Source organism: Tyto alba, unplaced genomic scaffold, assembly GCF_018691265.1.
Source record: "Tyto alba isolate M040663 unplaced genomic scaffold, T.alba_DEE_v4.0 Super-Scaffold_14, whole genome shotgun sequence".
Taxonomy (NCBI): Eukaryota; Metazoa; Chordata; class Aves; order Strigiformes; family Tytonidae; genus Tyto; species Tyto alba.
The window spans coordinates 15,581,362-15,605,257 of record NW_024881276.1 but is presented as its reverse complement, the minus strand read 5'-3'; the positions used below and the strand labels follow the sequence as shown (position 1 = coordinate 15,605,257).

At 40.2% G+C, this 23,896-nt stretch overlaps 1 protein-coding gene across 9 annotated transcripts; it reads left to right on the top strand.

The window, feature by feature from the left end:
- The first annotated feature begins 320 nt into the window (after positions 1-320).
- On the top strand, positions 321-23,271 carry ACOT9 (acyl-CoA thioesterase 9). Of its 9 annotated transcripts, none has more exons than XM_033010137.2 (16): positions 321-691; positions 2,084-2,175; positions 3,757-3,783; positions 6,762-6,807; positions 10,187-10,357; positions 10,451-10,488; positions 12,674-12,757; positions 13,357-13,460; positions 14,576-14,649; positions 16,816-16,883; positions 17,771-17,882; positions 19,038-19,128; positions 19,621-19,706; positions 20,487-20,574; positions 20,731-20,881; positions 21,135-23,271. In XM_033010137.2, the coding sequence occupies exons 1-16, from the start codon at positions 678-680 to the stop codon at positions 21,191-21,193; spliced, it is 1,305 nt and encodes a 434-aa protein (XP_032866028.2). In that variant the 5' UTR covers positions 321-677; the 3' UTR covers positions 21,194-23,271. The 9 variants fall into 9 exon arrangements, with proteins under 9 accessions (XP_032866028.2, XP_032866023.2, XP_042644548.1 ...); XM_042788614.1 differs by lacking the exon at positions 321-691 and adding an exon at positions 816-1,128; XM_033010134.2 differs by lacking the exons at positions 321-691; positions 3,757-3,783 and adding exons at positions 1,152-1,282; positions 5,224-5,322.
- Positions 23,272-23,896: the final 625 nt, after the last annotated feature.

The window sequence follows — 23,896 nt, the reverse complement described above, 5'->3', positions numbered from 1 at the left end:
AAGTCACTCGCAGGTGCCGGGCACCGGTACCGGGCTGGACCCTTCCGTGCAGCCCAGGAGCCGCCTGTCCTCTCCGCTCTCAGGTTCTTCAGTTCCCTGTAATATAAGCAATTCTGGATGATTCGAATGCGTTGATTCTTCGCCCGTGGGAAGCGCACGGCTTATCTCGTACACCTCCCCAGGGCTCCCTCCCCTGCCTTCCCGCCCAGTCCCTGCGGCCCGGGGCTGGGGGGAGGCCGGCGGGAGCGGGGCCTGCCACAACGGCACGCCCAGCTGTGCGCCCGCCCTCCCCCCGACACAGCTGGGGAAAAAAAAGGGGAATATTGAAAAACCCAAACAAACAAACTGAAGGCAGAGCCCGGCGGGCAGGGCTGACGGGCTTGGCGGCGGCCCTCCCAGCTCCTAACGGTTTCCGGCGGTCCCAACCTCCGCCCCTGAGAGCGGCCGCCCCCGGTGTGGCCGCAGGCCGGGGCCGAGCGGTACCGCCCGGCGGGCCCGGGGGCGGGAAAGGCGAGGGGGAGCCGGCTGCGAGCGGTCCTGCGTGGGGAGCTCCACGGCGGAAGGGTCACTGCCGCAGCGCTGCCGGCGCCCGGCCCGCCGCGAGTCTGTGGCGCTGCGTGCCTGGAGCGGGCGTGGCCCCCGCAAGGCGCTGGGCGAGCGGCGGCGCGGCGGGCACCATGCTGGCTTCCCGGTAAGGCTGCCCCGTGCTGTTCAGCCCCCGCCCGCGGCGGCGGCGCCGGGGGAGACGCCGCTCCCTGAGGGGAGGAGGTGGCGGGTTCCCCTCGGCGGGGCCGGGCCCGGCGGTCGCCGCCGCCGCCGCCCTGCCCGGGGGGGTGCGATGCCGCGCCCCGACCCTCGCCCCGCGGCTGCTCTGCCCTCAGGGGGGCTCGGCACCCCGAAACTTCCAGCAGCGCCGCTGGCAGCGTGGCTGAGGGGGGCTGGCGCCCGGCCTTGCGGACGCTGGCCCCTCCGGGTGTGGGGGGAGCCGAGCGGGAGCTCGTTTGGCGAGTGTGCCCTGAGACACCAGCCCAGAAGCTGCACCCCACCCCTGACACAGAGTTTTCACCATTGCACTTCATGTTGTCTCTGGTGCATACGAGACACTGCTGGCTTCTGAGGGGTTTTTTGGTTTTGTGGTTTTTTTTTTTTTTTTTTTTTTTTGTTTTTTTGTTTTTTTTTTGTGTTCCCTTTTGCTCTCTTAAGTGCTCCAGGTGTACCTGCAGACAGAGGAAGCTTGTATGCACATGATATATATGTGCAGATATGTACCTGAGGGATATATGTAGGTATAGAGATGTGTATATGGCTCTCCTTTTCTGCTGGAGCCTGGGGACTTGCCTCTATTTTGAGGTGAAACCCTAGCCTCAGCTGAAGAACATGAAGGGACAGTCAACCCATGTTTCTGGTCAGGAAAAGGCCGTGAACTATCACAAGGGGGTTTTACTCTTGCTGACGCTCTCTGTATTTTTGTGTTAACACAGTTTTTCTTGCCTGGAGGAGTCACACTGGCTACAACCTGGTTGAATACTTCCGAATTGCTGGGTGGATTACATTCTTTGAAGGGTTTCTTGGCTGTCCTTTCTGGCTGAACAGCTAAGAGGATTATATCCTGCACGTTAGGCTTCCTCTGAGTTTCAGCAGGGAGGAGAAGGCCAGGTTTAGCTCAGAGGGACTGTGTGGGAGGCCTTGTGATATCCTTCTTGGGATATTCTACCTTCCATCTATAGGCACACCAGCCAAGTGCAGAAGTGTATGGTGAGGATCCGGGATGATTTCCTAGATGCATATGTGCGGATGTCTACAGGGTAGAAGCTGGTATTTGGTCTATGCTGGTTGTCCCAGTAAGTGAAGAGAACAGTTACCACTAGCAAATAATCCTTCCTTCCAGTTTTCAGACAAGGGCATGTATCAGCTGGAATTCCAGCTGGCTTGAACTGTTGTACTGAATGGATCAGGTTCTGAAAATCAGGCTAAAAATAAGTGGGGTTTCTGAAGTGTAATCAGTGTCATTCCAGTAATAAATCGTAAGTTATTTTCATGGCATTATTTTTAGTGACACTAAGTTCTTCTGCTCTGCCTGTAGGTTGTGCACCATGAGGAAGCTTCCTCCTGTTCTGGCTAGGATGCTCACTTCTGGCACCAGTGGCTCCCCAGTGCTTCCTGACATGTCTGAAGGTAAAGTAATTGGTTGTACTTTGGAAGATTTAGCAGTGTTTCTAAGGAGTTTATTATTTCAGGTGGTGGCCCTTCATGTGTTAATATGGTTTGGATAATGAACATGCCCTTGAATGTTAGCTTATAGTGTAAGCATTCAGGAAGTAGCAGACAAACACTGTGTGTGTTTGGAGGTTAATGGCAACAAATATACATAATCATTGAAGTTGCAGTTTTAGAGGCTCATCTGGTTCTTTAGTCTTGGAAGAGTGTGTGATTCTTTTCTGGAGGGACAACTGCTTCTCAAGTTGGCTCTAGACAGAAAGTCAACGTAGTACAGACAGGTATTATGGTAACTGGACAGAATGACCGAGAAATGTATGAACTGAGTAGAAATAATGTTTTACAGATCTTTTTATGTGTTGGTACCATTAATTTCGTAAACTTGGAGAAATCTTTTAATCAGATCAGCAGCATTGCCTTGTGAAAATGCTCTTGTCAATAGACCTTTGTGTTGAAAGACTGGTTTGGTGCTCTAATAGTAATAAACCGTAATGTTCCTGTTTTAGAAGCTTTTAAAAAAGTCTTCGTTCATTCTAATCCCATGTGCTGAGAAAAGGGGAGGAGGAAAAGGGCTGGAGCCAGGTAGAAATGGTTTCTTCATGGAGTTCTGCTTGTTTCTGAGATGTAATTTTCCCCTTTGTTCTCTAAAGAGAAACCACAGGTTATCCAGTAAAAGAGAAAATGAGTGTTATTTGTTGATAGAGAACTTTTTTTCTGTTACTGCCAATAAATAGTAATTTGGGAGGGTAAAGGAGAGAAGCAAGGATACAGAATGTTGCATACTTGCAAATATTACCCTGCTCTTTTATTTGGGTATTTGATAATGATACCACTTAGAAGGGCAGTGACAATTGTGAAGCAGTGAGGCCACCCTGGCCTTGACTCTGATTTCTTTCCAAGGAATGCTAATATTTTTTGGACTATAATAGCTGTAAATATTTAAGATTCTGTTCCAAAATTGTAACATTTAAATAATGTTATACAAACTTTTGCTGATACGTAAACTAGTTACTTTATTTTGGTATCCATGCTTTCACAAGACACCAAATACTTACTCTGACTAGTTTTTCACATGCTTCGTCCCAACTTTGGGTCCCAGTTGTGAATGCCGTTACTTCTTCCATGGTTGTCCCAAAGGTGACACGAAGCAGGACTTTGGAAGTTTCCTCTGAGATAACTTTCCGCTTCCTGAAAAATGCTCCAGATATTCTTTCCAAAGTTAATAGTGTTTTTTGTCAACGTACATGGTAGCACCAAGTTTGAAAAACTGATTTGAATTACATTGCAAGCAGCTACTACACAGAGCCAGTAGCCAAAGGAGCTGGAAGGCTGGCACTGAAGGAAAGGATGAACTCAGTTGAAAACACAGAGATACTGAGTGTAAGTCAGGCAAGGACAGGTTGCCTACAGTTGCTTACTAAAAATAAGGAACATGTATGTAAGTGGAACTCAGGCAGGTAGAATAATCAGGTAACTCCTAGATGTAGTTTGCATTGTTTCTTTCAATTGTTAATCTAACTTTTGTTTTCCACTCTGCAGGGCACTTACCCATTCATGTGAATAACGGTGTGTTGTGGTAATCTGTACATATTTTAATATTTTCTATAACACTGAACTTACTCAGCTACTCTTTTTCCATACTTTAGCATTTATGAAAAATGAGATGCTATTATTCTTCTCCGTTGACTTGCTTAAAGCCTCTTTGCCCTTCAGTGAATGGCTCTGATCTTATTTGTGGCAATATTGTTGCACTAGGTCTCTGTCGGCCCACTGTATGCCTGGTGGTGTGCTGGTTAACACCTTTCCGAGAGGCCTGTGGGATACAAAATCTCTTGTGCAGCAGCTCCTGTAGTACTTAGCTTCCTTCTAGGCATTAGAACCGGCATCTTTCACTGAAGTCCAGACCAAGGTCTATATTAAAACTGGTGGTAAAATACATTGTAGTGGCCTACCTGGACCTGGGTCCAGCCCGGGGAGGCAGCAGTCCAGGGGGGCAGGGATCTCATCGGCAGAGGTGAATGCAGCCATCTTGTCCAGCTGCCCTCGTGCCCTTCGTCACTGCGCGGTGCAAATAACCTCAAACCCGGCTGCTCTGGCATTAATGATCCACTGATCACAGTTAAGGAGGTACTGTGAAATATGCAACATGATAACAACGGATAAACCCTGTTTGCTGTAATTGTTTTGCACATTTAAGACATTTGCCAAATAAGAAAACAGAGTTTATGGATTTGATGCTTAATTACTCAAATTTCTTTTGTAAGGTAACTAATATCTAAATACCTAGAGGAGCAATATTGTCTTCCCAAGGAGGGGGAAAGAGAAAAACGATGTACTTACGAGCGGGTAAAATGGACTAGATTTAGCTTGGCAACATTTTAGAAACACTTTCACGCTTTGTCCCTTTTATTGTTAAAATAAGAATTATGTGGTGTCAGTCTGGTGAATGTTTACTTGTATGCCTAAAATTGAAATCAGAAGTATGAAATGGGACTAACAGCGTATATACATGTTTGCAGGTTTGGACCTGAGATTTTTTTCAGAGCTTTTTACCTCTTTAGAGTTGAAAAGGAAGATGAACTTAATTTAAGCAAAGAGAAAGTGCTGTTTATTCCCCCTCCATCCCAGCACAGTCTGCACATTGTTGGAAAATTGAGGTTTTGTGTTCTAGAAGCTGTAACTGTTTCTGCTGACACTGTATTGATCCAATGCATGCTATGGCAGCTTCACAGGTGGAGTATGAGTAACAGGAAAGTAGTACCTATTCTGTAAAGGAGTCCTCTGCTTCTTAAGGAAACAAGAATCAGACCTTCCCCCCTTCCAAAAAAAATCAACCTTAAGATTTTCAATCAGTTTCTTTCATTTAAATTTGTTTTGTTCTTAGAATTAGTAGTAGAATTTTTCCAATTTCAGAACATGTTTTTAGCCTAATTTCCTAAAGAAATGAGGCATAAGCAATTTATTTTGTCTTTGTCTGCCTACCTTCTTGTTCCCCTCTTCTTCCAGAACCTTTTGTTGCTTGATGTCAGCCAAAATAGACGAGCACAGATCTCGAGGAGAAACGTGTTTCCACAAGCTTTGTGAAAATTGGCCTCCAAATCAGAGGTTCGTTAGGGTGTCAGAGCTAGTGTTGGGGTCGGCCACGGACCAGGGTGTTTGCTGGCAGTAGGCGAGTGACTGGGATCTGCGTGCTGGCTGGCCAGCAGCCAGCCCCTTGCCTGCCCCTGGGCTAACCACAGCTCATGCTGGTGCTTGTCTGGAGAGCAGGCAGAACAGAAGCGGGCTGGGAGTGTAGGGATGGGAGCTGAGGGTGTTGCAGGGGAAGGAATGAGAAAGGGGGGGCTGGGGGTGTTGTGGTGGTGGTGGGGACTTTGGCAGGAAAGCAGCAGAAACTAAAGTGACTGTATGGGGAGGAGGGGGGTCAGAGCTGAGTGGATCTGGCTGAGAGAGGGGTATGTGATTTAATACCTAGGAAATCAGGCTGTGCTCACTCCAGGGTTCACAGGACAGCTTCCCGATCCCTGTGAATACTCTGACCGGGCATTTAGCTTGAAAAGTGCCAAGCCCTGTGATGATGATGTCTCATAACCCACAATTATAAAGGATCAGCTCGTGAGTCGCCAGCAGCCCTCTTTCTGTTTCACCCTGAAATTTTGGATTTTTTTTGGTAGCCCTTCCTTGATATGTCCCTAACTATTTTGTCCTAATATTTGAACCTCCTTGTATAAAAGTCTTTGTAACTAAGCAATGAATCCCTACTATACAATTCTCAACTTCTGCTCTGAGCTTGGGAATTGTTGCTGCTTGTTTTCAGATGTTTCCAAACAGTGTACATTGACTTGCCTTACAGGGATGGAGCAGTTTGATACATTTGATGGGACCTTAGCACACTTAATAGCCTCATGTGAGGAAAGAGTAGAAAAACTGCTTATGCAGCTTATTACTGAAATTTAGGAAAAACTTGTGCAGAACTAGTATTAACTCTGATAGTGCAAACAGTGCCAGAATCAGTGCCTGTCTTTAGTGTCTTAAAACTGTGTTTTTTGAGGCTGCTTAGAATTTAGGCGATGAAACCTTGCTGCCAATGGCCAGTCTTCTGAAATTACCTGCCTTCATGGGTGGAATTATTTAAATAGTACTCTCATCATTTCCTGTCTCCCAGCTACATTGTTCCTTTTTATGTTCTTTTCGACTTTCTGATTTTTGTTTAGTTTGAAATATTTTCACATCTTAATTCCTCAATCTGATCTTGATCCGCTCTTTCAGCTGTTAATTAGCACTGCAGGTGTTTGCATTAACAAACACTCTTTGTTGGCTATACACAACAAGCTACAGAATTATGTTACTCAACCCATTATTGTGATATGCCTACTAACAGCATCAGTAAATTTGGCCAAATTTTTGTTTCTGGGCTGCTATTTGCATGAATTTGCTTAATTTTCCTGTTCTGGGATGAGGGTTGTGCATTTTAGCACCAGGCAACCTCATATTCATCACTTGCAGAGCTAAGCTTGATTTGCTTTGATTTTTTTTCTTTCTTGCAGTGCGGAGCAGATTGAGGGATATAGTGGGAGCATCTACCAACTGGAGGTACAGTGTACATTAAACATATTTTACTTTATTTGTGAAACCCAGGTAGAGCTCAGGGTTGTGGTAGTAGAAGTTAACAATGTTAGCTTGATGGCTGGGGAAGACAAAAGATCCAGCTAAAAAGTAATTCAAACAAGGTTTCTGAATTGTTACTTTGTGGATCACAAACTTCTGAGACTTCTCTGGCAGAAGATCTTTAGCACCAAAGAAACAAAATATGTGATCTTTATGCTTGTAAGATTCTCCTATTATCTTTGAATCCAGTGGAAGTTTAAGAGCTGTAGAGCCTGTCTGAAAATGTTACATTGCTGTTACCTCTCGAGTTACCAGTAGGTGGATTACCTGCAAGGTGGATTTATCCTGCACTGGATTCAGAGACAGCTGAGCTGGTTCAGTGTGAAGCAGGCTGCATTGCAAATGGCCTGGCAGCATTCCTGTCACTTTGGAGAATTGTCAACTCAGCATCGGTGTCTCTTTAGTCAGGAATATCCCAAGCATTTATTTTTTCTGCTGTAACTTAATTTTAGATTAATTTACATATAATTTAAATCAGTGATGTTTTGGCTTTATCCAGGTTACCTTTCTCCCCCTGCATTACGTTGAATAAACCAGAGCTGACTGTAATCCTCTACTGTTAACAGTTCTGAAAAAGTCAGTATAGCAGTCTAGGGGAATTAGATACTGCAGTTTGATTGGTACCATATTTATTGTATTGATTATTAATTTTCTTATGGCTGTGTTTGCTGAGCTCTTCTTTCACACTTTGTGCACTGATAGGGAAATGGAGAGAGGCATTCCTGGGTGGAGTGTCTGATGTGTCCAGGCCTTCCAACTAGTTTTATCTAAACAGGTTTATAGGCATGCTAAAGAAAATACCTGCATCTGGGAGGCTGATTTTTGCTTAGTATCTAAGCAGAAGAGTGCTTGAAATTTTTGGTAGGTCAGTTGACAACAGCTCTAGAAGTTGATTTTTAAAAAAGCTTTTCCTACAGCCCAGAATGGCTGGAGAGGAGCCATGCCATATGGAAGTATCATCCAAGGATCAAGATTTTAGGGGGCTCTGGTCAAATCTGATCTTCCATCTATTTCTTTTCCCCCACTGCTCCCATCCTGGAAGGAGAGCAGACTGAAGCCATGATTGCCACAGCAATGTTTTTCTTAGATAGGCACATCTCTTATGCTGTATAAAATACAGCAGAAATGGCTTGCAAACTATATGCTTCAACTACCATGAAGAAGTAAAGCTGGGGAGCCCATAGCTGGGGGTGCTTGAGATTGACAGGTTTAATATGGAGAGGTTTGGAGGACATGGATCATGTAGCCTTTGAGATCCCACTTTTAAAATGGAGTGACAAAGAGTTGTTACATGTGGAGACTGAACAGCCGGTGCTTTAATTGAGCTAGGCCACAGAATGACTAAAGAGGACAAACCTAAGAGAATAGCTTGACAGGGGTCCTGAAATGGGCACTAGGGAAGGGCTGATGCACATACCTCTGGATTGCTGGGAAAGAGGAGAGATATGTGTGTTGGAGGAATGCCTTCAGCCGTTAATTGTTCTGAAAGGAAACTTTGGTTCGTGATTTCTCTTGTATAGACCAGTGGCATTTTGTAGTAGAAAGAGCTGTCTTCCTTATATATTTAGTCTGGGTTTGTACTTAAACTGTAATTAAAATGATTAATCTGTTCATTACTAATTATAATCTAGATAGAGTTGTGGCCATTTCAGAAATAGTGTAATTTCTCAGAATGCTTAGGGTAAGTATTAGTTAATATTCAGATGAAGTATTGTTACTGTATGACTAGTACTGCAGTGTGTAACAGTATTTATCTGTGGAAAAATGTTACTGCCTCAAGCCCAATACTTCCTTATGTTGAAGAGTACATTCTGAAGCTGAAGTCAAGAAGAGTTTTGCTGCTAACCTTAGAGGAGCCAGGATGGGACTGGTGAAAACAGAATATAGTTAAATTTTTATTGTTTGGTTTCTCTGTGTTTGTAGATAAATTTCTGATTTACCCTCTGATTAATTTCTCTTAAACCTTTCACTGAAAGATCTTGGAAACAAATCTTTTAAAAAGCATAAAGGTACATCATCTTGGACATTTCATCTTTCCTTAGTCATCTAGTATATTCTATTTCTATGCAGTGGTATCACTTCAAACATTAACCCTCTCGAGGAGGTAGTTATTTGTCTTCTCTGGACTCTGCAATAGTTATGTTGCCCAGATGAGGTAAACCATATATCATATTTAAAACAAACAAAACTAACTGAAATTTTCTGGTAGATTTTTACTCTCTTTGATCATGGATTATTCATATTTCCCTCAAAATTATTAAACAGAAAAGAGGGATTATAAATGTGTTGAAGCATGACTGCTTTGTACCTCTCCTCTTCCAAAAATAAAACTCAAGCCAAAAAAGTCTTAATCTTAAATCTCTATTACCCAGACTTCAACCAAAGTAAAAATTAAGACAAATTTTCTCTTTGGTGAAAAGGTTCTCGTTTTCTTTCTTTCTTTTTTTTTTTAATTGGTTTTGTTAAACACAGTGGCACTCAGATCTTACCAATGCAGCGTGCACACCTGAATGAATGGCACATATCCACAGGTTTAAGATTGAGTTTGGTTACATAGTGTTTTATGCCTTCTCTTGCTCTATGAAATTGATTCATAGTTTTGCATACTCCTTGGCTTTATACTGGAGCTGTTGCATTTTTAACCTTTAGGTTTTTAATGCTTTGTTGTTGATTCTAGGGATGTTATGAAATAATTTGCTTTATTCAGTCTAATTGCACTTTTAAGGTGAGGGAGCTTTGGAGGAACAGGTAAGAGAGAGTGTTAGGAAAGCTTATCATAGATAACTGTGCAAGGAACCAACTTGGTAGATTAGAAGGAAGTGACATTAAGTTGGCCCTTACTCCCTTGTGAGCGTTGCTACCCCTCTGACTTGGTGGTGCTGGAAAGGCAGCTTTGGAGGGACAGTGCTCCCTTTTCTGTATTGTTTCTTTCTATAACTTCTCTGTATAGTTGTAAGATGACTGGGTAGGAAGAGAGAAATATAGGTTAAATTATGTCTGATTTGTTCTTTTCAAGGGAAACCATTTCTGTAGCATTCAGAATTAAATAAATTTTGTTCATGTCTTTAGCGCAAAGTATGTACTTGCCACTTGTACACAAAACTATTTAAAAGTTTTCTGCAGTAGTCTTGCTTAGCACATCTCATTATGTAGATTTCACTTTCTTTTCAAGGCATACTTACTATGTCATGCTATTTTTACTACTCTTGCGTTTTCATTTTGATAATCTTCTGTGTGCCATCTTTTAGCTAAGATTGCAGTTCTGTTGTCATACTCCAGATCAGGTGGGTTTTTTTCTTACCAGGGATCATGTGCAAGCAATGCAAGAAAGAAAAGCTCTTCATACTTTACTGGCAAAACGGCAGGAAGATCTCCCTCCTAGAAGAATGAAGGATAGCTACTTGGAAGTTATTCTACCTCTAGGAAGTCAACCTGAAATAAGAGAAAAATACCTGAATGTACACAACAGTGTAAGGTAACAAAGCAACCATGTTACACATACAGGAAAGTGTTTACTTTCATTTACTTTGTGTGTAGGCATTTAATTGTCAAAAACCGTATCTTACAGGTTTGGAAGGATACTTGAAGATCTTGACAGTTTAGGAGGTATGTATCTATGCCCTTGTAAAGAATGCACAAGTAATGCAGACAAAGTGATTTTGAGTACTGTTGAGCACTGTGTGGTATGATACAGTGTGACCTTAGGCAGGGAATCATGTCAGTGTGCTATTTCAGAGGGAAAGGAAAAAAAGAAAAGATACTGATGATGAAAGAGGAGGAAGGATGATAAAGAGTAGACAGAAGCAAAATTGCTCAGCTTCAGCTTCTTACCTCTGCCAATTTTGTAAAAGACCAACTACAAGAATAATTTACTGAGAAATGATCCTAGATTATGAATTTGCATTAAATGTTAAATCAGATAAAATTTGCAGTGTGCTGTTTCAAATTAAAACGCATGATTTTTCTCTTTAAAAAAAAAAAAAAAAAAAAAAAAACAAGCCAAACCAAAAACCCACAAAACCCAACAGATAGTGAGGTGCAAATGTTTTAATCTTCCATTTGGAGAGAAGAGAGTATAATCTGGAAAGAACAGAATGTATCCATTGAGAACCAATGAAAAACACTCGCTATAAATTCTTGGGTTCTGTTTCTAAATTGATGTTAAGGATAAAACCAACTCAGTTGTTGCATGAGTTAGCTTTCTTAATTTTTTTTTTTTCTCCTTTTCATGGTCTTTAAAAGCTCAAGATTTTTGACTTTTGTTTTGCAGCTGAAGTAAGTGCTAGGATGTTGATGTGACTTGGAGATACTTTTATCTTAAAATATCACCAGGTGACTTCCTTCTTCATCAAAGTTCAGTAGCTGGTTGGGAGCATTTTGATGGAGTTTTTTGACAAAGAATCAGTGCTTATTAAGGGAAATTTCTGAACAGAACAGGTTTTTTTGGCAGGATAGAAAGCCTTTCTGTGGGTCCAGATGAGCAAAATGGAGGAAGGCAGGGAAACAAGTGAATGCATGTCATCTGTCTATAAAGGAGAGACAAAATAGCTAGATGATTTATAGTTCTTTCTGGGATGTGGAAGATACTGGCTTCAGTACCTGTCCTGAATTAGAAAAGGAGACTTGAAACTATTGGCTACCCTCAGTTGGTAACTGAGATGAGCCTGTTTTGCATTCTGTGCCTTGTTTATTTTCCATGGAAATCTGTGAAGATCTTAGGTTTTTCCTAAGATCTGTGTTGCAGCACAGAACGTTTTTGCCTTGTTTGTAGTCATACTGGGCTTCAGACAGTACTGCTGGGGATGTATCATTTTGGGTTAATCAAGATTCTGTCCCAGTGACACCATATTCAGGATGGTGGTCAGCAGTTTTCACAGGAAAATGTACTGTTTCTTCTCCCCTCCTCCCTCCCACCCCAATATATTCTGTGATCTCAGCAGATGTACTGCATAAAGGTCTGGCTGACTTAGTTTTTTGTCTTTGGTGGTAAGGTTCTGATAAATCCCATTCAAACTGTTACTGATCATATTGATGGCATGAGTTGATAGGCATAACAGTTTTTAGAATTGCGACTTATGTAATTTTAGGGGAAAAAAAAAAGATTACCTGGAAGGACAGAATTCTTCCTTCTCTCTGATCTCATGAAGTACAGATACTCTTGATTATGGAAATCAGTGTTGAGTGAAAATCACACGAGTACTAGGGAAAAAAAAATCTTTACAGCCTTGTATTATTGACAGCAGTCTGTTTACCTGCATGTACTCTTACGAACAGAGCTAATTAGTTAAATAGTGGTTTGGCTAGTAGTAATTACAGTGTGCTAAATACCTCTGACTATGCTTTCATGCCTGTAATGCACAGTTAATCTAATCTGCACCTCTTTAAATGAATCAGTATTTGAAAATAAGTCCTCAGATGGCATGTGTCCTTGGGCAACCTGCATGAAATCAAAACAGAAGGTAGGAAGGATCTCAGACAGTGGGCTGCAGGGGTAGAGGGAAGAGATTACGTGGGATTGGAAGTGGAGCAGTGGGTTGATTTTAAAGTGCTCAGCTAAATTTCTCTTTGTAGTAAATAAATATGCATATAACTGAGACAGCTGCTGAATTACTGTTTTCTTTATAGCAATCCTGTGAGTTACATACGTGAAAATGTGTAAGTTGTGCACTCCTACAGTATGGTACTTCAGTTTGTTTTTTTCAGGTACTCCTCATGCTTCATGAAGTTGACTTTGATCTGCTATGCTGAGGTTTCTGTTAAAGAGCTAACTCCATTTTTGGTTTCTCCACAGTTCTTATTTGCTACACTCATACCAAGCAGGAAATGCAGCCAAGGTCTCCCTTATCAATAGTTACAGCTCTGGTGGATAAAATCAGTAAGTGGCAATTTGGTCAGTAGAAATGGTTTCATCTGTTTGTCTCACTCTTTCAGCCGCTACTGCCTTCCCATGGTTGTTACTGAGGATGCCTTCTCCACTCTCCTGTTTAGTTTACTTCGTCTTGTTTCAGCTTTGAATTCTGAGCACTGTGGCTTTTGTTGAAGGGAGGAGGGAAGAGGATTTTGTAGATGCTTTTCAGCATTTTGTATTTCCCTTCTCTTCAAAATACAACTTTCATGCTTCCTGCACTTCTGGTTTTATTTTGGCACGTGAGTTTCCTTAGCTTCATTATTGAACAGCGTTTGTTTTGGTGGAGTTGGACCTTGCTTGTGTCGTGTGTTCTGCTGAACACCTCTTTGGGTCTGACATCCATCTGCCTCCTGTGTGCCTACTTGTTCCTCCTGTTCTGGCTTTAGAAGTCTGAGAAGGCAGAAACTGCAGGCTAGCAGTATGGTCCCTTGCAACAGTTGTCTTTCCTGGATTGCCTGTGCGTGTGTTGCCACTTGCAAAACACAAAAAGGTCTTAGAGAATCCAGTCGTTCTAATATTAGATGTGAGTGATCTGTCTCCAGTAACCTCTAATGTTTGTCTTGCAGATTTGTGCAAGAAGATTATATATCCAGATTGTGACATCAAATTCACAGGCAATGTCTCTTGGGTTGGGAGGACCTCAATGGAAGTGAAGATGCACATGCTGCAGGTTAGTTCCTGTAACTTCTCTCCATCTTATGACAGGGATGAGGTGCTTAAGGGGAATTCCAGATGATGACGTTAGCAATCTGAGTTATGTTTTTTAGAATAACTGGTTTTGAAGGGCTTGAGACAGCCCTTGTGTTTCAAGACCGAGATGACTTCCAGTAGTCGAGGTGCAGCAAGATACTCTGTTGCTAATCTTTCTTTCAAGACCTGCATTTTTCTTAACCATCATTTTGTAATTAAACTGTAACACTGTACTCCTACGGAAAAAACAGGTGGCTGTGCTCTACATGTTCTTAAATAAGTTTCTCTGTGCTTTTGAAACACTTTATTTTCCTTATACCTTTGCATTTTCTAGATTTATAAATTTTAATGTTGGCATTCAGTTTCAGTATTAAGTTGTATCTCATATGTTCATCTTATCTACTGTGTACCCTATTTTTTGTAACAAGTTATTAAATACTAAATAATAGAAATGAAGGGTGTAACTAGGCTGCACTGTGCAGGAAGCAAAAGGAATATTAATAATTAAATTTAAAAATCCTTAACATTTCTGTTGAATATTTACTGTCAATTGATTATTTAACTAAAATGTCAATTTAAATTATTTAGAGTAACAAAGATATGCTATAAACACTTAAGTGGTATTAGTGCCTATAATTCAGATAAACAGGTAAATATTTTTTTATTCAGTTGGTCTCCTTAAGTAAAGTCTCTGATGTAGAAAGTAATGATACACCTTTGTCGTCTGAACTCCTCGCAGTGCTGGCATTTGTGGCAATTTGATAGTGACAAAAAATATTTTGGTGTTTCTCAGAATAAATGGTAAGTGGGTTCTTCTACAATTCCTGTGGCGATTTCCTCCCCTCCCAGCTGAAAGCAGTAGTTAATAATCATTCCCTGTTTAATGTTCATGTTGCAGAATTCCTGAAACTAGGGTTTTAATTTGTGTTATTTAATTCTCTTTGGCCTGTTGTGAGAGACCTTGGAAGGGATAACAGAATGTGAAAGTAAATGACATTAACAGTGTGATGGCATTGTTGATGTCAGCTGAATAGCTTGCTAAGTGCATTTACAATATTAGAGTTTAAAAATGTAATTGTTTCCTGTCTCTCTTAGCTACATGATGGTGATTACAGCCCTGTGTTAGATGCAACCTTTGTCATGGTGGCCCGGGATCCAGAGAATAAACGGTAATTTGTAGGACAGAAAACTAGTTTTCAGACTCCTGCTGTGGTGAAAATAGCAAAGATGGCAGCTTGCTATGTATGTGTAGAAGCCATATAGTGTAGGTGATTAATCACATAGTCAGTGTTTTCTGCTGGCAAGTGCTACTTTCTCGTGGCAAGCTTCAGAGCACTGATTTCAGCAGTCAGATAATACCAGAAATTGCTGTTTGTCTTTGGATCTGACCTTCTTTTTTAACAGCTTTTCCCTGTGCTTGAGCAACTGGCCTGATGAACACAGAAGTGAATGAGTCTGCTAGAAACCCACCTGCATTCTAGTAGTTGTTAGAATTGTCTTCTTGCCATAAAAATGGAAAAAAATTAGTTTCAATCGTTAAATAGTCTTTGAGTGAATAATACCATTAATTCCCTAACAGACATGGTAGGTGTCATCAGAATAATTCAGCCTAAAACTTGTTAATGTAAGTAACATGGAACTGATAAGTATTCCTGCAGAACTTAACAATAAAACAAACAAACAAATTTTCTTACGGTTTTACTCTCTTTATTTCCTTGGTCATTAAACTATCAGGCTGCTCAGTTTCGGTTTTGGTTTATGACTCCAGCAGCAGAAAAATTGGTTGTATTTCCTACCTCTTTCTTATATAGCCTGCAAAAGTAGTAAACAGTTTTCTGTTTCTAACTCGTCTAAATAATTGCCTGTATTTAATGAAGAGGGATATGTTTAGTGAAGGGATTTTGCTTGACAGTTATTTAGTCCTGGTAACATTAGAAGTAGTTATTAGGTTGGTTTCCTTCAGATTTGTGAGATTTTTTTAGAACCCATTAACATACTACACATTTTAAAAACCCCAAACTTCCATTTTGGTTCCCATGTTAAAGACTTACTTTGCAAAAGAATTATATAAAATATGATGTAAGTATACAGTAGCAGGTTGACTGAGGACAAGCCTATATGGACTTGGGCAGATAGATACAAACTTCAGTGGCTGTTCTTCAAGCCAGCTGGCCACGAGCCAGTTGTGTTTTGGAAGCATTCTGTCCATATGAGGAGAATATTTATTCTGTGTGAGGTAAAAACCTTTCAGAGGTTACAGGGTATGTTAGATTGGTGATGGTGCCACAGAAACATGGTTATGTGGGTTTTGGACATAGCAGACTTGTATCTCAGCAGCTTGGGGCTTGGACAGGAGAGCCAGTGTAGATGCGGTCTGAGCTGAGGAGAGTGAGAATGAGCTCTGCAATGGAGAAGGAGCTGGTGTGTCTCCAAAATCCAGAGATTTAGAAAACTGGGAAAGAGCAGTTTGTTTCAAGTGAAAAGATCTTCTCTGCATGCCCCTTGTCACCAGCCTAAGTAAAGGCTTCAGGTAGAGGTGAATTGTTCAGCAGGTACTTTTGTGTGTGTGTGTACATGTATATATATATATATATATGTATACACACCACACCCCCCCTTTATCGTTCTGAGTATTTGTATAAATGTTGAAAGTAGAAGAATAATAATTAGAAATTATGGGGAAGAATGGTTCTGGAAAATAAGTGTTTGCCTTTTCTTGTGAAAAGAAATAATTAAATATTACATAATTAGGTTAGAGTAAACTTATTAGTACAGTAAAATAAACATCAAAATTTGTGCTTAAGGAAGCTGCATATCATCTTCTTTGATAAGTGGTACATATGGTAAACAGCTTTTGGCTGTTGATAAGGCTGTCATGGGAACACATAGTTTATACAAACACTTGCTAGCTATGGCACGGTGCTCGTTTTATTCCAGGAGGAATTATGCCATTCAAGTTTTGTGTAACTGTTTTAGACTGTCCTACATTATCACATCTTCATTTGCAGAGTTTCTAAAAAGCTTTCTGCTTGAATAATCTTCGTTATAATCTATGGGTACAGTTTTAGCTCTTTAAGAAGCATAGATGCATCACTTACTCTTTCTTAATTATACTAGGTAGTGGTTGGATTGCTTAACTGTCTCTTTAGAGTTAAAGCTAATGTGATACTCTGTTGGCAGCTGCACATTATGAAATAATGTATTTATGATATAACCTGAAGTATATCTTTTTGTCTTGTATTGTGTATGTAAGCAAAAATGGAAGCGTGTTATAATGTATTTACAGGACAATTTATTGTCAGGTTTGTAACTTAGAAAAAAATTCCTGTCCATAGGCCAGCGTTTGTTAATCCACTCGTTCCAGAGAGCCCTAAGGAAGAAGAAATCTTCAAGCAAGGGGAATGTATGTCATATTTCCTGGTAGTATGCACATAGGCCTCAGGTTCAACTTAATAGCTGGAAGGAAGCAAACTTCAGAAGTTCTGCTACTTAGAAATGCTTCTAATTTGCTTAAAATCAGATTTTCATTCTGTCTTGTGTATGTCAGTAGTGTAAGGGAGATTAAAAGCCTGCTATCACATTCTTGGAAACTTTGGCTAAACTGACAGACGAGGGCACTCCTGATGTGCTTGTCACCTCCCTAGGCTTCTCCATTTCCAGGCTGCAGATCCGAGTGCAGTGGGCCTGCTAGGTGCATCACAGCTCCTTACCTGTCTGGGTGCCTATGTTCCTTTTGGAAGGAAATTCAGAAAAAGAAATTGGGGGAACCAGGCAAGGAGTGTGTAGCTCCATCTTCTTTTGCTTCAAGCTGGAATTGTAAAGCTGAGAATTGGAGAGACGTTAAAGACTGAATAATCTGAACAGAAGATCTTTTAAACTAAAAAAATCAGTTATTGTGGCCCATGGTAATGAGTTCTGTCATTAATTTGCATTATTGCACCATTGGCAAAACCTGAAGAAGATTGATTGTTCTGTAGGGTTTCTTGTTGAATGTTTTTCTGTACTTTGAGGGGAGTACTTAAGTTTCCTGTAGGAGTGGTGGGTGGGTATCATTGTATATGCATAAAGTATCTTCACCACATTGGTGAGGTAGCAGTGAACTTTGCAGTCAATTCTAAAAGCCAAACTTCTGTTTGAATTTATGGGACTGAGAAGTTACAGCTTTCAACTTACAGGGGGGAAAATAAAAAAGGAAAGAGACAGCTCATTCCAGGTTAAAGTCTTCAGAGCGAAGCCAAATTTTTGTTTTCTTTGAACTCTAATGATTTTTTTTTTTTTGGTAATGTTTAGTGAACAAGCTGAAGAGGATTGATTTCAGCACTGCTTCCTTACTGAAAATGGCTCCCACTGCAGAAGAAAGAAAAATTATTCATGACATATTCCTTAATACATTGGACACAAGGCAAGAAGGGGAGGGGTGAAGAGCTAAAGTCTTAAGAAAGAGAAAAGTAATGTGCCTTTTGAGTGGGTATTTGTAAGAGGGTAGTCTGGAATAAATGCATGCATTTTGTTTTCCCATTTCACCATTTAAATTCAGTGGCATTTTATTTGAAACAGAGGTACAAACTTTAATGTGATGTCTGCATGTCTTAAAAGAGTTTTCTGTTAAGGAGTGTTAGCTGTGCCAAGATGGTGAAAGTGGGGGTGTAAGCACAAAGTGCTTCTGAGCAAGCTATTAGGAATAATCTTGAGGAAAAAGTTTAGTGATGTTTAACCAAATAAGGGAATCGAATGGTTTTGCAGCCGTGTGACTTGCACAACCTAAGAGTTTTCTGACATGATATCTAGAAGAAAACCTGTGAGGGCAGGAATTGGCCATATTTTGACTAGGTAACCTTGCAATGTGTTTTAAATGTAATACCTGACAACATTATTTGAGGGGCACTGTTGTTGGCGTACTTCTCTTATACTTGAGATTTGTGTGAAATTGTCCAGTGTCAGTGGTGTTAGAACAGTGCCTAATGGCATTAGTGTGGTGTTGTACTTGTGGATAATTTATAATTTCTTTAACTTACTAGCACTATACAACTGTTATTTTCAAAGCTGTTTACAAAAGTGAGACATGCTTTCCCTTAAAATTAGCAGATGTTTCGCACACATTCTGTCTGGATCTGAAAACCTCAAACCGTTGGCATGTTTGATGTTTTATTACTCTGTTAGCTCATTGTGTGCTTCTAATTCATATTATGAGTTAAAAAAGAGTAAGAGTTTTCTGACAAAGTGTGCACTCTGTGGGTGTGATTCATCTTTCCTTTCATGTACCTTTCTTAAGCTTGTTCACTCACATAAGCTTAAACATTAGCAGAAGTTTTTGAAAGATCAAGAGTGTAGGCTTATTGCAGTAACAAATCAAAGTATCATTTTAGATAAGACTTCAAGGTCAGTTGGAACAGTGTTTAGTGATAGTGTTTCTGGGGTTTTTGGTGTTTTTTTTGTTGTTTTTGTTTTGTTTTGTTTTTTCCAGTGTGTGTCTGCACTTGCTGTTTGTCTGCTTGTGCATTTTTCACTTGCTGAATTCTGCTGGTGTGGGCTATAAAGTTTATTGTCTCTTCCAAAGGACAGTAAGTTTCCGGAGTCGTAAATTACCACCCAATTCAGTGTGGATGGAAGATGCAAAGCTAAAAGGCCTACAGATTTGCCATCCTCAGGTATTTTGAAAAGTATTAATGAATTACAGAAACCAGTTAGTTATGAATTGTCTTGTAAGACTAGTCAATCCATTATCTTGTTTCAGTTCTGCAGTCCTTGCAATGTATTTAGATCTTAGTTTCTTTTGCCGTTATTCTATTTTCTGCATGGATTGTCACTGCAAATGGAAGATCTTTAATTACTACTTTTTTTTTTTTTTACCAGACTATTCATTTTGTGTAAAAAAATTCCTTTGCAAAGTGTTTAAGTTGGGCTTTGTCTGCCGAAACAATTTTGAGTTTTTATCTTACATTGTCAAATGAGTTGGATGAGCTCTTATTAAGTTGCCTCAGCCATTTTGACTTTTGCGTATACACTTCAGTAGTGCTTTTTATACGTTCAGATACTAGGAGTTCTGTTAAATACTGCAAACTGAAGTTCAGACTTCAACACAATGCTTTGAAAGGAATATGTGTAATACAGCAGTTTGATTTTTTTGTTTCTACATACAGGAACGGAATATCTTCAATAGGATATTTGGGGGTTTTCTCATGAGAAAAGCGTTTGAACTGGGATGGGCAACTGCTTGCAGCTATGGGTGAGTTGTAGACCTGCAATATTTATATAATCCAGAGCACAGTGCACATATATGTAGGTTGGGAAGCTAATGAGTAGAAAAGACCTAGATAGTGCAAGATCCTACTTTAGATATTAGTGCACAGCCCTGTTTCTGTTTGTACTTACAAAGAGATTTTAATCTCGCTCCTTGGAGCTTGGTTTTTAAGCATTACATGCCAAGATTGAAAATACATCCTTTTTTCTGTTTTTTGTTTTGTTTTGGTTTTTTTTTCAATCTATTGAGATTGTCTTTTGAAGAAATGTTTTCTTTCTAGCCATGTAAAAAAGACATTCTATCAAATAAATATTACATCTTTTCATTCTGTACACAAGAGGAATGGTTTCCAAACTTCCAGCAACTGCTTGTGCTTAGAAAGTGTGACTGAGGTCGTCACCCCACAAAGATCTATGCATAGGTTTAACGAAGCATGCGTAGCCTGATAGTGAAGAGTTTTGTTTCAGTGCTTGGAAAACTGAGGCCTAAGCAATGATGGCATGAAGATTGCCTAGCAAGTGTAAGTTGTAAGGTACAGTAATGATGCAATAACGTATCTTTAGAGAGTGTGTATTTTTATGCATGCGAGAGGTTTCTGCCAGTTATTTTTGTCTTGGGTGATGACATAATTCTCCACCTCCTGTGGCCTGTGTTTGAGATCTATTTTCTAGTAACCCTTCATTAAAATGCTGACAATGAAATATTTTAATTTTTTCCAAACACTTCCATTATTTTTGAGAAGAAATTTCTCTTTTTCTTGCTCAGGAGTTCCAGACCTTTTATTGTATCTGTTGACGATATCATGTTTCAGAGGCCAGTTGAGGTTGGATCCTTATTACTGCTTTCTGGACAGGTAGGAGAAAAACTTCTCTCTGCTGTAGTCGCTGACAATGAACAGTGCACTATGAGAGTGTGTGACTTGTATTGTTAAACAGTGCAATGAAGCCTGTTACAGTTTTTCAGCACGAGTGATAAATTACGAACTATAACTCTTATCTTAACTGTGTAGGTCTGTTACACAGAAAAAAACTACATCCAGGTTCGAGTACACAGTGAGGTTTATGATGCAGATACCAGGGAGCACCAGACAACCAATATCTTCCATTTTACATTTATATCAGAAAATGAAGTCCCACAGGTTGTCCCCAAAACTTACGGAGGCAAGTATCCAATTAATGCATTGTCATTATGGCTTTGTAGGTCAGACGTCTGTCTTTCTGTTGGAACACTGATCGTTTTAGTAGATGAACTATTGGCATTTGAGTAATTCAACAGGATTTCATGGCAAACCACATTTATTTTATGCTTTGATGACAGTGTGGACTGCTGCTTAATCTCACAATTCTGTATAGTTGCTGTAGTACTGATACTGAGTTACTAATCTGGTTCTCTCTTTTCTCCACCTTATTTCAGAGTCCATGTTGTATTTAGATGGGAAGCGACACTTTGCTGCAATCATGAAAGACATCTGACACACTGAGTGCTGCATCAGCAGTGTAGCAGCATGCTGTCTGGGAGGGAGTTGTCGGCAGAGATGGCTAACAGACAGGTGCTTGCTATACTAAAAAAAAAACCCCACCCCAAAACAAAACCCCGAAGCCCACAACAAATCCTGCCTTTTTAGTGCTATTTATGTATTCGCATAGATTTGGATTTTTTTATTCTCTGCTACTAGGATTTGTTGAAATCTTCTTTTACATGCCAATGCTAGGAAAAAAAGGCTGAAAAAGATACAATCTTAAGCTATAGATAGCTTCTCTTTGTCTGCTTTGACAGATCTCATTATGACTTTGGCTGTCTTGTCACCATCTGCCTTCTTTCCCTTAGTAGCTCTCCTTTGTGTTTTGCTGATAAGGGATAGAAGTTTTATCAGAAAAATGTGTGCAATAAGTAAATACACACAGATGAAGTAATTTGACCTACATTCTTGTGTAAGTTAGGTTTAGGGTTGTCCTTTTTTTTTTTTTTTTTTTTTAACAAGGACACATGCATCTGGGCAGCAACATAAACTCAGAAGTTACTAGTGTGTGCACAGTGTAAAGCAGGTGTTTCCTGTGAGCTGGGATTTTTACAAGGTTGTTGCAGCTTCTGTTTCAGATGGTTTTATGTTCCCTTGGAAGGAAACTGAGTTTTGCAGTGAAATGGGGTGGCCAGATGGTCTCTTCTGGCATTCTGTTTGTGTACAGCCAGTCCTAACCAGCCTCTTCTTTTTTTTTTTTTTTTTTTTTTTTTTTTTTTTTAATGTAACTGTAAGTTAATTCCTTAATGAATTGTTTCTCATGTCCTGTAGAGTAGAGATCTGACTGGTGAGATTGGGTGGGACTGGGAAATGGCATTGTAGAGCAGAGCATTTTGGTTTGTTAAGGATTGGGAGCAGGAAGGGTGAAATGCTGCTAAAATGGTGATGGTTATCTTTGGTGCTGGAGTTGGGGCTCCAGAGGATCTGTGTTGACCAGCTCCCAAGTCAGCTGCTGAATGGTGGGAGGATTTTTGTTGCACTGATTTTTTTTTTATTGTACGGTCAGAGGACAGCCTCCCCAGCTGGATTATTTGTCTGTTTCCTTGGTAGACTGTAATGAAATATGAATATTGCACAGCTTTAAAGGTTGTCAAGTTTACCTGTGAAGGACAGAGTAGTTCCCCACCACAGACGGGACACCGCGGTGAACATAACTCTGGCAAATCAGTAACAGAAAGAAAGTACTTGAGACTGAAATGCTTCCGATGTAGTGGATAAAGTTTTAATAATCTCCAGTAGCTGGCAGATAAAAGTCCAACATCCTGAAATTAGGAACATGAGTGGATACGAGGCATCAGCTTTTAGCAGTGAGGATGATTACTCACAAGCACAAAATGGGACCTCTGATTCCTTCAAATCAAGACTGATACCCTGTCTGATCAAGACACCCAAAGAGAAGTAGTTGGGCTCAATGGTAGGTTAAATGGATGATGTCTTATAATATACGAGAATAGACTCTGGATTTCTTGCTAGGTTTGAAATCTTTTGAAATCAGGAAGCAGCAAGTAGAAATTATGTGAATCAGCACAGATGCACGAAACAGGTTGATAAAATAAGCAACATGTTGAAATTTTACTTCTGAATAAGAAAGTTTGAGAAATTCAGTTAGGATCATCTTTCTTTGGTGCTAGGATAGCATGAAGGTCGTGGCTCCTAACAGCTGATTGCTATTCATGTCAGGACAGTGAGCACTGTAATAACTGGCATGTTACACATCAGCCTTTCCTTTCTGGGATTTGGCTGCCTTTATTTATAAGTTAGTTAGCTTTCTAGTGGAGGCACAGGGTGTTGCCTGTTCCATATAAGATGAATGCATTGCGGTGATCGTGAGCTGTTGGTTCCTTACATAGAATTTCTCTCTTTAGCCACACTCCAGTGCTGATTCAACCTTATGATGTTATTATCTTTTTCTTTAATGATTATGACACTGTGGATATATATTGTATTTTCTGGTTTTCTCCTTTTTAAAACTCTTTGGAAGCTGAATGTACTTGACTGACCACACAAATAAAGAACTGAAATTCTACCCCAGCTTCTTCCCCCGTTGCTGCATGGATCACTGTTGGCTGTTAAAAGATAAGTGGGACGGTAGGAAGTGGAGGGATCTATTTCAGAACTATGTGTTACTCCTGACTGTCTGCAGGTTTTTATCTTTGACCCAGTGGTCCTACCTGGGTCACTTCTGTGTAACATTTGTAAGTTAAAGGGGTACCAAGTTCTTCCTCTACTGCCTTTTCAGCTGCATTTGAAGAAAATTGATCCCACAAATGAAGATGCTTAGAAGAATTAGTGTATTTTCAAAGTTCATGGTAACTGAATCATGTACCACAATCACAGTAGTTGTAGAAATGTATGTACAGTCATATAGAATGTGTGTATATATATCTACACATATGTAAAAGATATAATATATATACAGTAATAAACAGAAGGACATAGAATATGTGCCTACATATTTTTTACTCCAAGAAGTTAACTCCGAGTTATCACCCTCGCTGATAATGGGCTAAATGTATCTTTGTTCAAGGATGTTATTTATGCACATCGTTGTATACCTTTGTAAGATAAAAAGGCTCTCAGATCCCACATTCAGAATTTAAATATTTTAACATGGTAATTAATGTTCAGTTTATGTTGCAACTTAATGACCAACCTG